This window comes from Hippoglossus stenolepis, chromosome 4, assembly GCF_022539355.2.
Source record: "Hippoglossus stenolepis isolate QCI-W04-F060 chromosome 4, HSTE1.2, whole genome shotgun sequence".
Classification (NCBI taxonomy): Eukaryota; Metazoa; Chordata; class Actinopteri; order Pleuronectiformes; family Pleuronectidae; genus Hippoglossus; species Hippoglossus stenolepis.
The window spans coordinates 3491038-3506719 of NC_061486.1; the positions used below are offsets into that span (position 1 = coordinate 3491038).

General features: G+C 44.2%; 1 protein-coding gene across 1 annotated transcript; it reads left to right on the top strand.

Annotated features, from left to right (window-relative positions):
• Positions 1 to 280: 280 nt before the first annotated feature.
• Positions 281 to 15408, top strand: ppp1r13l (protein phosphatase 1, regulatory subunit 13 like). The gene is made up of 13 exons (XM_035154921.2): positions 281 to 474; positions 7180 to 7242; positions 7345 to 7466; positions 8328 to 8826; positions 9591 to 9683; positions 9820 to 9908; positions 10212 to 10560; positions 10647 to 11104; positions 11332 to 11472; positions 12091 to 12224; positions 12479 to 12645; positions 13189 to 13382; positions 13482 to 15408. The coding sequence occupies exons 2-13, from the start codon at positions 7206 to 7208 to the stop codon at positions 13515 to 13517; spliced, it is 2319 nt and encodes a 772-aa protein (XP_035010812.2). The 5' UTR covers positions 281 to 474; positions 7180 to 7205; the 3' UTR covers positions 13518 to 15408.
• Positions 15409 to 15682: the final 274 nt, after the last annotated feature.

Sequence of the window (15682 nt, forward strand, 5' to 3'; positions counted from 1 at the left end):
ATTATTATTATAATTATAATAATAATAATTATGATGATGATTATTATTATAAATAATAAGAAGAAGAAATTCAGTGACCCAACCAGCCAATCATGTCTTTATTTATATCCTATTGCATAAGTCATGAATAAAATGGATATAAATAGAAACAAACTTATTAAAAACTAAAAAGACAAATCCCAGTGTCTGTTGTAAAAGGTGGAGTTTCCGGTAGTTCCTGTGCGCGTGTACCTGCGCCAGCTGTGGCTCTGGGACACACCTGGATCGGGTTACAGCTGCGCAGGGAGGCGGAGCAGCTGCAGCCAGAATCACTGCGCTCGGTCAGTGCGCAGCTATGACTCCATGTCTGGAGCTGGAGCCACAGGAGACCAAACACTGAGACCCGCTCGACTCCAGGAGGAACCGTCTGAGCTCAGATCCACTTCCACTCGAGTCCGGGACAGAAGAAGTGAACAAGGCTCGGACTTCTCTGAGGTAAGAAACTTTCCCATTCGCTCTGTGTTGCAGCCTCAGCGTCGGGTTACACAGTCTGAGGTGATTATTCACGAGGAAATACCTTTTAATGTCTCATGTTTATCGCCAGTGCTTCGATATGTCACTGTGTTCTTTGCTCCAGAAGTTGTTAAAACACATATTTCTATTCTCCGGATTCCTCCTCTTACCACGGGTCTCTCGGGCACAGTGAGAGAGGAGGAGCTCCGTCTCTCTCTCTCTAATGAAAGTCAGATGTTACCTTCCTGTGCCTGGCAGCTCTCACCGTGTCCTGCCCCAGTGCACACACACACACACACACACAGCAGCTGGACACTGACAGACAGATGTGCAGCACAGCACCCTTCACCTGTAGCTCAGATCAACATACAGCCACTTCCAGCCTATGAGAACCAGGGTCTATGAGAAGTGACTATCCACAGGACCCTGGGGGCTTTTGTCTGCTATCTGATTTAATTGTGTTTTTATGTTTTTGTAGGGGCCATTATTGTTGAATATTTATACCATTTTCAGAGGCCATACAGATGTGGGCCACTTCAGACAATGATGTGGCACTTCTGGTCATATTCGAGTGGCCCACATGTAGAAAAGCAAATGTGGCCCAAATATCCCTGAGCAATCGTAGGCCTCTTTTGGGCAAACCTGTTGTGCTGCAGGTGTCATCTGGATGTGAACCTCATGTGGGCCTAATGGTAAATATGGCTCATATAGCACAAAACAAATAGGGGCCACCTTTGGATGACGTGCGGTATTGCTATGGCCTATGTGTGGCTCAGATCTGGCAAACAGGAGAGGCCCAAGTGCCATCATTCCACGTGGTATGGGGGCCGGATCGGGGGCCACAAAACTTCTGATTTCTTGGGATATTATTTTGAAATGTATTGGTGGTGATTTTAAGTGTAGCTGCGTTGATTAAAAGAAGAAAACAAATCCATTATGACATTTGTAGTTGTGCAACGTTTCTCCCACCAGAACCTGATTCAGTGTTGTGCACTGTAAGCCTCAGTCTAAACCAGCTGGACTGCATTGTTTTATGTTATATTTGTCGTAACCTGCTATTTAAAAAAGTGATTACACTGCCACCAGTAACTCTGCTTGGAGCGATAGCTGCAATGCAAGTAGGCGCATGTATGTAGACAGACATTTGAGTTATCTATCATCTCTTGGTAATTCTGGCCCTGCCTTCATCTCTTTGCACCTCAGCATGAGCATGACACACTGCAGCTTGCAACTTGCCAGAAACGCCTGTTATGTCGTGCAGCACTGAGAGATTCCTGAAGGCTGCAGAGAGCCGTAGTACTGAAGAGGGTCGTGCTCGAAGCCTCCAGCGACGTGAACTCCAAGACAAACGAACGCAAGTGGTACCGCAGTTAAGGATTAGTTGTTATCGTCTGAGACAAACTCTTGATCCGTGCTCTCATTGTCTGCAGAGGCCGACTCTTATCCTCCGCCGCAGGAGATCAGTGGAGCTGCATTGTGTGAGGATGTTGACTTTGGCCGTAACAGTCGCTGTCGGGAATAGAATGTGCCGAATGTGTAGGTAGAAAGCTCAAGCAGTTCAATCGCTAACCAGGTCAGAGGTGTGGCTGTGGGTGGAGGGTTTGTGTCTGAGGAGTTTACTGTTCTACTGGAAGACAGAGGACGTGACTGATGTGCGAGGTATTTATGGAAGGTCATATGTCAGCGTGGAACTCGTCACTCTGCAGGCAAATTCAACTCAGCAGCTCACGAAGTGGAGAAAAATGTCAGTGCAGCTCACCGCTCCGTGGTCTCAGTTTTACAACCTGTGAGACCTGAGGTGACGTGTTGTGGATGAACGTCTTTCTGTGATGGTGGTGGCCGATGGCGAAGAGGAAAATATTTTAAGTACGAGCCCAGAATCAAAAACGCTAAGAGGTTATGGACTTTTACTTTAAAAGTCTCTACTGTGTGTGCAGATAGATGTGCCTCATTTTATTCCAAAAAACATAAAGTCTAGTCAGAGAACTAGTTCAGCCCAGTTCATTTGCACAGTAGTAACATGTGACGTTTTATAACCTGTGAGACTTGAGGCCTCTTTCTGTGATGGTGGTGGCAGGTGCCGAAGAGGAAAACCTTTAATGCACCAGATGATCTCCAGCTCCGTGACACAGATTCCTGATGTTTGACGCAGTATTAGCACATAACTCCACCTGCTCAATTTGCACAATCAACCTCGGCCTTAATCTCCATTTACAATCCAGAAACACTCGCAGCTTGTTTCAAATCCTTCCCATTACATGAGATAGTGAAGCGACAAGGTAAACATTGGACTGCAGCCATGAAAATATCCTTGTCTGATTCATATCCACCTGCGATACATCATTTCATTTGTATCGTCTGCATGCTGACAAACAGCCAGAGGGCTTCATGTAAAGAAAAGCTTTTCCTTCTGTAATGGTTTGATTTTAATCAATCGGTCTCGGCCAAGTTCCTTTGCCAAGAGCGAGGCGACACAAAGAGCTGGAGGAAGGATATGAAAGACGGAGTCACGATTGTGAAACAGGAGAGGGAGGAAATGAATGGACGCCTGGATAGAAATACAGAGTTCACCATGAAGACAATCAGTCAGATGTGTAATCATGAATTGTTGGTGCAGGACATAAAAGGAGTGGGAGTGAAGGAGGGACGCACCCTGAAATTCTTTAACGCTAAATGATTATTGTCTTCAACCCTTTAATCTGCTTCTCACTGGGACTCCCCAATTTCAACAAAGTTTCTGTGTTGGAAAGTTTTTAGCAGAGAGCCCCAGAAGTTTTTTAGAACACAGTCATGTATTCGTCTTGAGTCTTTCATCCTGACGTTACCACTCGAGGGAGCTAATTGCAGCGTGTTAAAACGGTAGAAGCAGCTGACGCTGTGATCTGAGCTCCAGGGAGGAACTGGAAAGAAAATGAATATGTGGTTTTCCCTCGAAACTTTTCATGAGAAACTTGACCTCAGCGCAGCCGCAGGTCAGCGGGCCCGGAACAGAGGGCCGAACCGCTGCAGCGACCACGAGCCGTCAGTCCACCTTCAATTTTCAGATGATTAATGTTTCTGTTTAAAGACGAAAAGCCCAGAATAAAAACACTTAAGAGGTTATGGGCTTTTAAGTTTATAGTCTCCGCCGTGTGTGCACTTTGACGGGCAACATTTCTGTGAAACACGGGAGGTGGCTCTTCCAAAAGAAGTAAATACATCCAAAAAAAGTACATAAACACATGCTTCTCTATACATTTCCTCCTGAAACGTTCATTTAACCAAGTCTCGTCTGGTGTAGAAAACTAGTTTTGCTCAGTTTATTTGCACAGTAGTGAAATATGCAGATAAGAAAAGCAAATACAGACTTTTACCTCGATGTTATCTGCTGTGTGCACTTGAAGGCGTAATGTTTCAAAAGTACTTGATATCTGCACGGAGTTTGGGTTATTGAAAAACTCAGTTTCACATTATGCATCTCGTCTGGAAAACTACTTTACATTAGTTTATTTGCACAGTGGTAAAATATCCTAACAAAGACAAGCTGCAAATCACAGACACAAACAATAAAAACTAAAATATTTTAAAAAGTATTTAAAAAGTGTATCACTTAGAAAATCACCAAATAACCACAAGAAAAAGTACGAAGACACAATCCAGAATAAAGTAATAATGATAAACGAATTTTGGAAATGAGGTCATTGGTCCATGTATAAACTTATTAAATTTAAATGTTTTTTAAAAGATGCCGTTAATATTTTTTTATATTTTTGAATAAATTGGCACCAAATTTCACATAGATTTCATAGATATTCGTCCCCTAAACATATCCATGGATGATAACTCTGATGGGAAATCAGTGAAAATGTCATTAAATCCTATCTTGGCATGTTAGTTATTGGCTTTTGACACAAACCACATCCTCCCTCTAAGCTTTGTGTAAATCTGTTCAGTTGTTTTAATCTTACAAATAAACAAACAAGCAAACCAACAGACAGACAGAGGTGAAAAGATAATCCCGTCATAATAGGTAATAGACTCGTAATTGTTTTAATGGCCTCTAACTGCTCAGTAACAAACACAGTGAAAGTCAATAGAGAGAAAACTATGTGGAGAGTTCTAAGAGGAGGGATGGGGGAGTTGTTGTTTGGCCTGAATGATCGACCGGACCTTTGTGAGTCAGTGAGAGTGAAATGTTTTGTGTGTGTGAGATAAGCATCCCAGACTCGTTGAGCGGAGCGGCTCACAGGGAGGAGCGGCGAGGAATGTGATCCTGTCACCAGCCACGACTGAGACGTGACGAGTCCCCGGGACAAAGCAGCAGCAGCAGCAGCAGCAGACACACGGCATGAAGAAGAGTTATTATCCGACCCTGTGGTACACTGCAGTCTGATGACCATACACAACACGTGTTGTCCTCTCGGCCTGGCTAAAGGTCAACTGGCGTTGGCTCATCCGGTGAATGAGCAGGATGTTTGGGACTTCGGTGGAGGTTTAAGTTCAGCTTAAGTAGAAACACGCCCGATGTGTCAGGATTAATGACAAACTGGGGTTAACGAAGCTTCTCCGCTTTGCTCTTTGTGTCCAAGTTTACACGAAAGAATTCAAAAACCCTCCAGCTTTTTATTCTGAAATGTTTGATGTTGACGCTGTTCATCATGTACAGATGAGTCAAAAACATGATTTACACAAAAAGTCAAATAATCATAATCGTTATAATAATAAAAAACAATTTCAGCACTTGTCTTAACAATGTGTAATAGAAGTAAAAACTAAAATCTAAAATCCCGACAAGGACGTTTGTCACATAAAAGATAAAGCAGTAAAAATAAGTACAACAAAATGACACAGTATTAATAAATGTAACTAATGTAAACTGTCCTATATTGACTTTTTATTCAGTTTTAAGCCACATTTTACCTTTTAACTTTTTTAGATCCATAATGTTTGTAGAGTCTCTTTTAACTAGTATTTAGTATTTTCGTCATCAGACACTTGGATTTTAACTTTTACAAATTAAATTAAAAAACAACGACCTCAGATGCCAGAGTGGATGAAGGTCACTGTGGGAGAAGTTGTTTATATAACGATTTGAAAGCCCCGTTGAACAGGGGCTTGTTAGACGCAGCAGGTAAATCCATCAATCTGTGAAACACCAAACGAGACAAGAGAAGCCGCAGTGTGTTTTCGAAGTGGGGGGGAAGAAACTGAATTAGCTCCCAGAGCTGTGGTCTCACAGAGACCTGGCTGCTGAATCATCAGACCCGACTTCCCTCTCTGTCCGTCTGTGTAACTCCATGTGCAGGACATGATTAGTCAAACATGGGCGGGACGGTAAGAGGAGCCAGGCGTGTGACAATCCTCTAATTATCTAATAATCATTAGCACCAACAAGCCAATATTTACTATTCAATGTCAATAACAAGGTTATTTACTTTGTGCAGAAGTACACGAGGGACGAGGATATCGTGAAGTAAAGGTTCTCTGCAGTATAATCTCTTTACAGTTCTACAAAGAGAAAAACAGCCATCATTTTTAATCTTAATTTTATGAAAAAGATGCCACAGAATGATTTATTTTTAACATTTCCCCCCTAATTAATAATCAAACTGGAATTAAATTTCGACAAAATGTTGTCATATGAAATAAAACCTGACAATTTATCACCTACAGTCTGACACAGACTTTTATTTTCTCAACATTTGACCTCTGAGTTCTGTTTCTACTCTTAGACGTAGATCACAGATTCCATTTTTTTGTTCTCCTTTATTTATTAAGCATATACACATTTATTGATCTATTTTTAAAAATATATACTATTGGCGTTTTAGCTGTTATTGAGATGACAGTGCATGGTGGCATTGAGGAGAGAGAAAGGACCGGGTCGGAATCGAACCTGCGGTCGCTCCAGAACAACTCAAGACTCTTGTGATTATTTGAGATTTATTTGAAAATGTATCATTTGTTTTATTTTTGATGATGCCTCTTTATGAAGCATATCACCTGCTTTATATCTGTGAATTTACAGCGTCGTAATCTCACGATTCTTCACGGTGGTTTGCACTGTTGCTTCACAGCAAGACGGTTGTGAATTAGGACTAATTATTGTCCAGGTATTGTACAATAAGTGATTAGACGTTGAATTACAGCTCTTTGCACCCAGTTGCGATTAAGTTGTCTGGAGCGTGATACTTGAGTATCTGTGTATCGCACCTGTCCGTCTGAAACCAGCATTTAACCAGACCAGTCACCTGTGATGTTAACTGGAACACCTGGTTTCACAGATTATATGTGGCTGAGTCAGCAAGTTCTTTCTAGTGAGCCCAGTGGACTGATTTGTCCTCCACTGTTTGCACTCGAATGTTGCCAAAGTTAAGTATGAGGCAACCGAGGCTTGTTTAGACACGAAGGTTATGTGTTCAGAAGTGGTTGGCTCTGTGTCAGAGCGCCTGAGGGGAGGAGAGTGCTGGGAGTCTGAAGAGATACGTCCTTTTTGCCCCGAAGCCAGTCACAGCTTTAGTCAGATGGAATGGGAGGAACCCGGAGAGCAGAGCTTGCTCAATCAAATCTTTGTGCTGCGACAGAGCCAAGTGGTTGGACGTGTCTGTGCCAGGCGCACACACATCTCACAGGCCTGTAAAAACATTCTTGGCTGAAGGTGGTGTGAGACTTTTCTCCCTAAAACCTGTGGTGGTTTTTCTCTTTCAGGAGCAGCGCGGTGCCACCTCGCAGCCATGAGTTCTCAGGCGGGCTTTGGAAGCAACATGCTGTGTGAGTTGTCCCTGATTTTGTTTTTGGCTCAGCTTCTATTCGGTCACGTCAAAGTAATATCCTGCGCTAATTGTCCGTGCTGCTGCTGTGCTTTGTTTCCAGTCCAGACCATAAACGATGACCTGAATGCATCGCTGGCCACGGCCGACGAGTTGTCCCAGGAGTTTAGCTCCCTGATGAAGGAGGCCTCCTCCAGCAACAACAACACAAAGTCGGTCCCTCAGGTACACACACACGCACACACACACACACACACACATGCACACCCTGAGTGCTGGTTTCTCCCTTTAGCTGTTTGCAGTGTGGTATTTGAAGTGTGTGAACTGCCTCACCTGCTTACTGGGTTTTACTGTTGAGGGTTTGTTTCATCATTATGAAACTGAAATGGGTTCCTGAGGTTTACCTCAAGTCAAATATAAACACCTCGCTAAAACCAACATTATTCATCCAAAAACTTGCCTGTGAGTTTGAAGGCCTTCGCACAATAGACGCGCTTTTTAAATGAAATGAATGTGCACGTTTTTTTTATAATTTTCAAACCAGACCACGGCCAATTATTCACATCTAACCAATCACAATGTGTGTTGTTGACAAAGTGACATCTTGAAGCAGTGATAGTAGAAGAAGAAGAACAACTTCCTCCTCTATCCAGCCTGACGTAAAGTTTATTTGTCGATTTATGGAATATATTTGACTTTTAGTTATTTTTGTAACTTCAAGGATATGAAGTTTGAAGCTAGGATCAAGCAACAGGCGACCCAACTCCTGTTGAAGATGAATGAAGTAGATGCCTTCAGCTTCGACTGTTTACAAACAACAAGAACTTCCTCAAATTAAATAGTCAGTAAAGAATCTATGATCTTGGTTCGAGCTGCAGCAGCAGTTCGTCAAACTGTCGGACACTCATCCTGAAATACGTCCTTTCTCTCCCCCTCTTTTTTCTCCATGTCACATCTGCTAACATGGAGGAGTTTGGCGTCTATGACCAGCCAACTTTGTTAAATCTTTGTTGCTTCTTTTATCCAGCAGAACAACGTGTCCAGTCCTGATCACTTTCTGACAGATTCATAACATTTTCCCCGCAGGTCAGCATCACAGTCACCAGAGATAGGCCTCAGTCCAACAGCTCCATCACCAGCAGTAATGGCAGCTCCGTGGACTACGTCATCTCCAGCAGTAAAAACTCACCGTCCTCCCCAGTCTTCTCCAACAATCCTCTCTCATCCACCAACATGGAGTCCAGCTCTTCAGTCTCTCGATCTGGAAGTGACAGCTACTCGTACATCCCGCAGAGCCCCAACCCTTCGCCTCACTCCCCGAGGCGTGCATCCCCCAGTCGTTACGACAGGAGCCCGCGAGGGTCGATCAGCTACGCAGAAAGGAGCCCCTCGCCGAACCGCCGAGCCGCTCCGGTCGACCAGCCATCCCACTCCGACTCACACCGCTCCTCCTCCAAGCTGCTGAGCCCTTACGACAGCAGCCAGAGCGCCCGCAGGTCGTCTCGGCCGGACAGGAGCCCGTCTCCTCTGGCCTTCAGGGCAATGTCACACACGCTGCCTCGAAATTTTGGCTATAGGCAACCTGGTAAGTATCTGCAGTATAAACACAACAAACTGATGGTTGGCTACAGGTTTATTGTTTTTACGTTGGCTCCCTGTTTGTTTTAGAATTCATTTAAAAATGTTCTAAAGGTTCTTCTGAGCCTGGCCCCGGGTTATATCTCGGGTCTTTGAATTCCCTTTTTACCTCTTTGTGATCTTCGAAAGTCTAGCATACTGCTTATGAAAGAATAAAAGAGATAAAGTTGAGAGATCCGACTTTTCACTGTTATGTTTTGCAAAGAGCTTTTCAAACGAAACCAGATTAATGTTGAACGTTTAAGGTTCAGATGTGATTTAAATCAAAATATGCAGCGTTTACTCCAGGATATATGTGAAGTTGTTGTTTATTCAGAGTTCATTGTTTTGTCAAAGGAAAGGAATGAGGTCATTGATCATTAATGACCCTCCAGCTATATGATGTCACAAACAGCTCTGGAAGCAGACTTTTGATAACCCTGACTTTGGCAAAAACAATGATAAATGTTGTTCTAGAGAAACGATATAGTTGTTCAGCCAGTTGAACAGAAAAGCTGCGACCTGGCACTGAAAAGTGCGTTTGTGTCCGCCGGGCCAACGCCACTGGAGGAATTTAATCACTCTTTGAGCTTAATGTCACTGCTCTTTCAGAGATTCCTCAGCTCTAAGAATAAAAAGTCTAATCAAACAACTCTCTCTCTCTCTCTCTCTCTCTCTCTCTCTCTCTCTCTCTCTCTCTCTCTCCCCCTCTCCCTCTCTCCTCTCTCTCAGAGGAGGGTGTGCAGCGGCAGAAGAGTCCCGGCAAGTGGAACGAGACAGATCTCGACATGTCCTACGAGAAAAAACCACACCACACCTATGACAGTTGGTTCACGTTTCTACTTCTCTGCTTTCATTTTGCACGTCACGTCGGGGAATTGGTTATTGTTCTGTACCTCTCTGTGTGGTCTTTGTTTTATGAGTCAACACTTTCCTGTTTTTTTACACTTTCCCGTTGCAGAGACAGAGTGGCTGCGGCCGTCTGTGCCAAACAGCGGCTGGAGAGAGTCCAACCTCGATGGGCCTCCTCCGGCCCCAAGCCCCAAAAAGGTGGGTGGTGTTAGCAGAGAGAGACATGTCTACTTTCACGTCCAGACAGACAACATCATTATCCCCTTTGGAACAATGTTTCTTTCCACCTGATGAAAGTCAGGGGCCTATAATTATTTCGGCTCGAAGTATTCTCCTGCTAGAAGTTGACAAATAGTTGCCTAATTGGTGATGAAAGCGATGAAACTTACAATAAATCTGTCAGCTGCAACAAAAAATGAGCCAATAGAGCTGCAGAATATTGCTCTAACTATAACAGACCCTTCACATTACATCTGATTCAGTATCATCTTTCTCTTCCAGGATCCTCGTCCTCAACCACACCAGTTCTCCCACAGTTCTCTTCCCCGTAACACCCGTGTAACAGTACCTCCAGATGTGTCGTCCCCAGTCCACTCCCCTTACTTCCCTCAGCCCATCAGCTCCCGGATCTCTATACCCCCGACCAACACCGAGAACCGCCAGCGCCGGCCCATCCCTCTCTCCGTCATCATGCGTCTCCAGAACCCCCACTGGGGAGGGATGTCAACCGGCGGAGGAGGAGAGGACATGGCACCTTACCAACCAGCTCCACCCTTCACAAGGGAGTTCTTCCGCCAACCTGGGCCTCCACCACCACCTCAGCTGAGACAGCCGGCCATGTACAGCGATGGTAAAACACGTCTGCACACACAGTTCACAGGATGTTTGTTCAGATAACTCTACGATACTAACGTGGTGAGTTGTTCCTGTGTGCAGTGCTGAACCCTGGTGATATAGACGCAGAGTTAGAGAAGCTGGATTACATTCATCACATGCCTGCGATCCAGGAGAATACCAGGATGCCAGCAGTTGAGCAGGGCGTGGTGAAGCCCCCGCGGCCCCTGAGCCCCACCAAGCTGCAGCCAGTGGTGGCCCCCGAGGCCCAGAACCAGGTGATGCATGACCGGGAGGCGGTTCTCCTTATCCGGGCAGAAATCCCCCGCGCGCTGAAGAGACGGGGCTCCGTGGACCACCAGTCGCAGCCCCTGCGGAGGGCGTCGCATTATCAGCTGAACCAGTACAAAAACCTCATCGACAAACTGTTTCGCAGGAGGGAAATGCGCCGGAAGGGGGAGAGAAGCAGCGAGACCAGCAGCTCCTCAGAGGGAGAGGAGGCCGCTCAACCTCCTGCACCTTTACCTCAGACATCCACTGTGATTCCTCCCGACTTCAGAGTAAGAAACGGGTTCACAGGCACTGATGATAATAAGAATAATGTGTAATACCCTCAGAAAGTGTCAAGGACGAAAGAATTAAACAATGGGATCTATAAATTTGATGTTTTATTATGCTTACTTATTACTTATTTGTTACTACTAACCCTGTCATTATCAAAAGGTGCTTGGTAGTTGTTAATGAATGTTTAAATGTTAGTTAAGCTTCCTTTTTTTTGTCCCTTCAGAGCTACCCTACCATTTTGCGTCGCTCCAGTCGGGAGCGTAAAAAGACCGGCGGACATCGAGCTCGGCTCAGTCCGCTGGTCCTGCTGCTGGACGGAGCTCTGGTCGGGGAACTGGAGACGGTGCAGAGAGCAGTGCAGGAGGTGTGTGTGTGTGTGTGTGTGTGTGTGTGTGTGTGTGTGTGTGTGTGTGTGTGTGTGTGTGTGTGTGTGTGTGTGTGTGTGTGTGTGTGTGTGTGTGTGTGTGTGTGTGTGTGTACCTTATTCTGTATACCATAAAAAAAAAAAAATGTAAAACCATAACACCAATAAGTATTTTATGTATAGTATCACTTGTAGTAGTAGTATATAAGTTTTTTAAGATAAAATTGAGACCTCTGATTTAGTAAGTGAAGCTAAATCATGAAGCACACATTATTCAAATTTGTATTTTATTTCACAAACATTATAATAAAGACAATAATGCACTTTTCTTGTGTCATTTTATTACATTGTTATATTTATCTTCAGTACTAACTTAACATCTTACATCAAAAGCTTTCATAAAAACTCAAGCCTGTGCCAAGGTGTGGTGTGAATTTGGACTGAAGTGTGTCATATATTCATATTTAACTTCTCAGGAAAGGGAGACGGTTGAAATCCTGACTCAACTTCTAAAGTTCAGCGGGAACAGATTCCAGGGGGAGATGTGTCATAATATCTTAAGGGTGTACCGTCCTTACTTATACTTTACCTGATGAATCTACTCTGTGTTTTCCGTAGATGAACGACCCCAGCCAGCCAAACGACGAAGGCATCACCGCCCTGCACAATGCAATCTGTGGAGGCCACTACAATGTGGTGGACCTCCTGGTTCGCATCGGAGCCAACGTCAGCGCACCAGACAGCCACGGATGGTAAATATCTACTTGTTCATGCTCTCTCATCCTGGTCTCCAGAAGGTTTTGTACAAAAGAAACGCTGATTGAAACTCTATCATTTCTTTCTGCTGCTGTGCATTAATCAGTTAAATGTGTGACGTGTGCGCTGGAGACTTTATTTCTCTGTGCCCTTCGTGGATCTTGACCACGCCAGGTCTCGTGTTTAAGGTTTTGCTCGTGGCACTGTAGATGTTTTTCAAACGTTTGACCCTGGATGTTTGAACCCACAGGACGCCGCTGCACTGTGCAGCGTCTTGCAACGATCGTCCCCTGTGTGAGTTCTTGGTGAGGAACGGAGCGGCGGTCATGGCCATGACGGAGAGCGACGCCGCCATCGCCTCCCAGAAGTGTGATCCTTATGCTGTCGGGTTCAACGAGTGTGAGAGCTTCCTGAAGGGTGAGGCGAATACACCCACATGTGCACCCTCACACAGATTCATCACAGACACACACCCCATGACACTACGACACTGACGCCATTGATAGTAGAATGAATCATTGGATGACACAATTTGAATGTTGTTGAATCACTTTTTTAAAGCCGAGTCTCTCATCACTCATTCACATGCACATAATGATGATGCAAAAAAAGAAATTCCCACATTTCCTCTTTGAAATGACTCGAGAACATATGAGACTTCGGTGCTTATTTACTTTGAAACAAGACCAGATGTGGCTTTCAAAATAAAACTGGAAACAAGACAACAAACACGATGAATGACAAAAAAGTAACTCAACTAAATGTCGGGATGTGCTTCTATCTGAAATACATAAAAAGATGTATTAATGGAATGCAGTACATGCACTACACACACAAAAAACAAAACACAAAAATTACCCAACTCCCTACACACAACCCAGAATAATGACCCAACAGGCTCAGCCCCACTTTTAGTTTAACACATATAAATACATGGATCTTGTGTGTCTGTGATCTCAGGTGTGGAGGAGGCCATGGGGGTGGAGAACAGCGGGGTGCTGTACGCTCTGTGGAGCTACCCGGCTCAGGCAGCTGACGAGCTGAGCTTCAAAGACGGGGACATGGTGACGATCCTGCAGAAGCCCGAGGGGCCGGGCTGGTGGTGGGCCTCGCTCTGTGGCCGCGAGGGATTCGTTCCCTACAACTACTTTGGGGTGAGATATAAATGATTCCATCCTGACTTTCCTTACCACAATGCATTTCATAATTTCATCAACACGAGTGTAACATTTGTTTGGGTTTTCGTTTCGCAGCTTTTTCCAAAGGTGCGACCAAAGTCTCTGTGCTGAGCGACGTCCTGATGGCCCCCCCCCCATCAAGTTATAGTGCAGAGGACTGTGTGTTACAGCTTCACACTGTTGTCTGAAAGGATCGTGTGTGTGTGTGTGTGTGTGTGTGATTACGAGAAGGCTCCGTCCTGCTGCTGGGAATAAGAAATGTTTTTGATCCGTCACTCGAGGAGAGTTGAGGGAGAAAGCGTCAGTATTAACGTTGACCCTCCTGACGAGGAAACATCTGTACGGAGGACGTCACTTGTGCCGGTTCTGGATTTATTTTGTGCTTTCCTACTCCTTTACATTACAGATCACATACACACAGAGTGTTGTCTCTCACTCACACACCGTTCTCATACTTCGCCGTGCACACTGGAAGAGCTGGGAGTCGAACCACCGAGTTCCCAATAAGTGGACGACCCTCTCTTCCTCCTGAGCCACAGCTGCGTACTACCCTTGTGTAGTATTTCCGTGTGGCGTGTGCGTGTTCTTCTCGTGTCTGCGCGGGCACATTTATCTTAGGTTAGTTGGTGTGAATGTGAGTGGTGGATGTTTAGCTCTGGATGTCGACCCTGTGATAGGCTGACGACCTGTCCAGGGTCCGCCTCTCCGCTGGGATTGGCTCCCCCCCCCCCCGTGCAACCCTCAATGGATTGTTAATGGTAAATGGGTTGTATTCATGTAGAGCTTTTCCAGTCCGATCAACCAGAGGAACGTCAGAAGAAATGTTGGGGTTTCAGTATCTTGCCCAAAGACACTTCGGAATGTAGACTGGAGATGCAGGGGATCGAACCACCGACCCCGGTTAGTGGACGACCCCCTCTACCTCCTGAATGGATGATAATGGGTGAAAAAGCCTCTCTGTACATGTCTCTGTTTCTGCTGGTAGATTCGTAAAATGTTAGTGTTTATCTCCACGGCCTCTGGAACAATTTTAAGCCGCAGCTGTTTCTCACCTCATCAGCTGATTGATCCTAAAACACATTCCTGACTTTACCAGATGTGAAGTTTGAAGAGTTGAATGTGGCTGTAAACTTTAAACCTTTTCTAAAATCAGTAGCTTTTGGTTTGCTTCTTGTCGGCTTCAGTTCTCACACTTCACTGTAGTCAGTTTGCATTTGATGCTGCCTATGATATAAATGGATTTAGTTTGAAAGAGAGTGTGTGTGTTTTTTAAATGATGATGAATGAAACTGACTATTTTGAAGAAGCAGTTTTTTGTCTGATCAGTGAATAATTCATGGATCTTGATGAAAAAATGTTTAAATCTCTTGAGTGTGTGCAATTTAGTGCACATCCAAGTAAAATTCCAGATGTAGGGGATTGATCTGTGGTTGAAAAGGGCCTCGGTGGAGTTGTGTGTTCTTCTGAGTGACAGTTTATATGTTATCAGTGTTCAGTGTTACACTCATCACGTGCACTTGACCTTTAACCCCTCACCAGAGGCACGAAGCGACCAAATCTAACTCAATACACAAATGAGTTTCCTGCATTTTGGTTCCTTTGAAAATGTTTTCAAGTTTAGACTTTACATAGCAGAATTATGTTTAGATTAATGGGTATATTCATGATTTTCTTTTTTTTAACTTTCCTTAACATTGTGGGATGGGGGGGCGTTTTTCAGCATTTCCACTGGTAGAATAATTCATGGTTATGAAACATGTTTAGAGGACTGATATTTGTGTTTAAGTATAAATCTAGTGACTTTAAATGTGGTTACAGGACAGTTGGACCTTGTATGAGCTGAGTGACAATATGATTGTGTGTGTTTGAGATAAAACTGGGAAATGTCCTCTCCTGACCAGCAGATGACACTGTCCAGTCAAATATAAATCCAGCACCAGCATAGAATTTACATTTTACAACACAACCAGTGAATGTAAACTAATACACAGTGAAACATTTACCAGAAGCTGTTTGTGTCATTCCTCTGTGTTACGTCTTTTTTAAAAATTATTCCTTGAAGGTATTTTTATTCTCCCTCTCCTCTTCTCTTCCACTGAGCTGCCTGCTGTGATTCTTAATGAATCAATTAGCGTCACTATTATGCACAAGCTTAATTAAAAAAGTTAAAAAAAATACACACACGTGATTCATATTTTTATTAAATTACGATCTGCTGTCTATCTCTAACTCCCTCATATCAAGAAGACACTGGAGTTCTTCAACAAAGTCCCAGA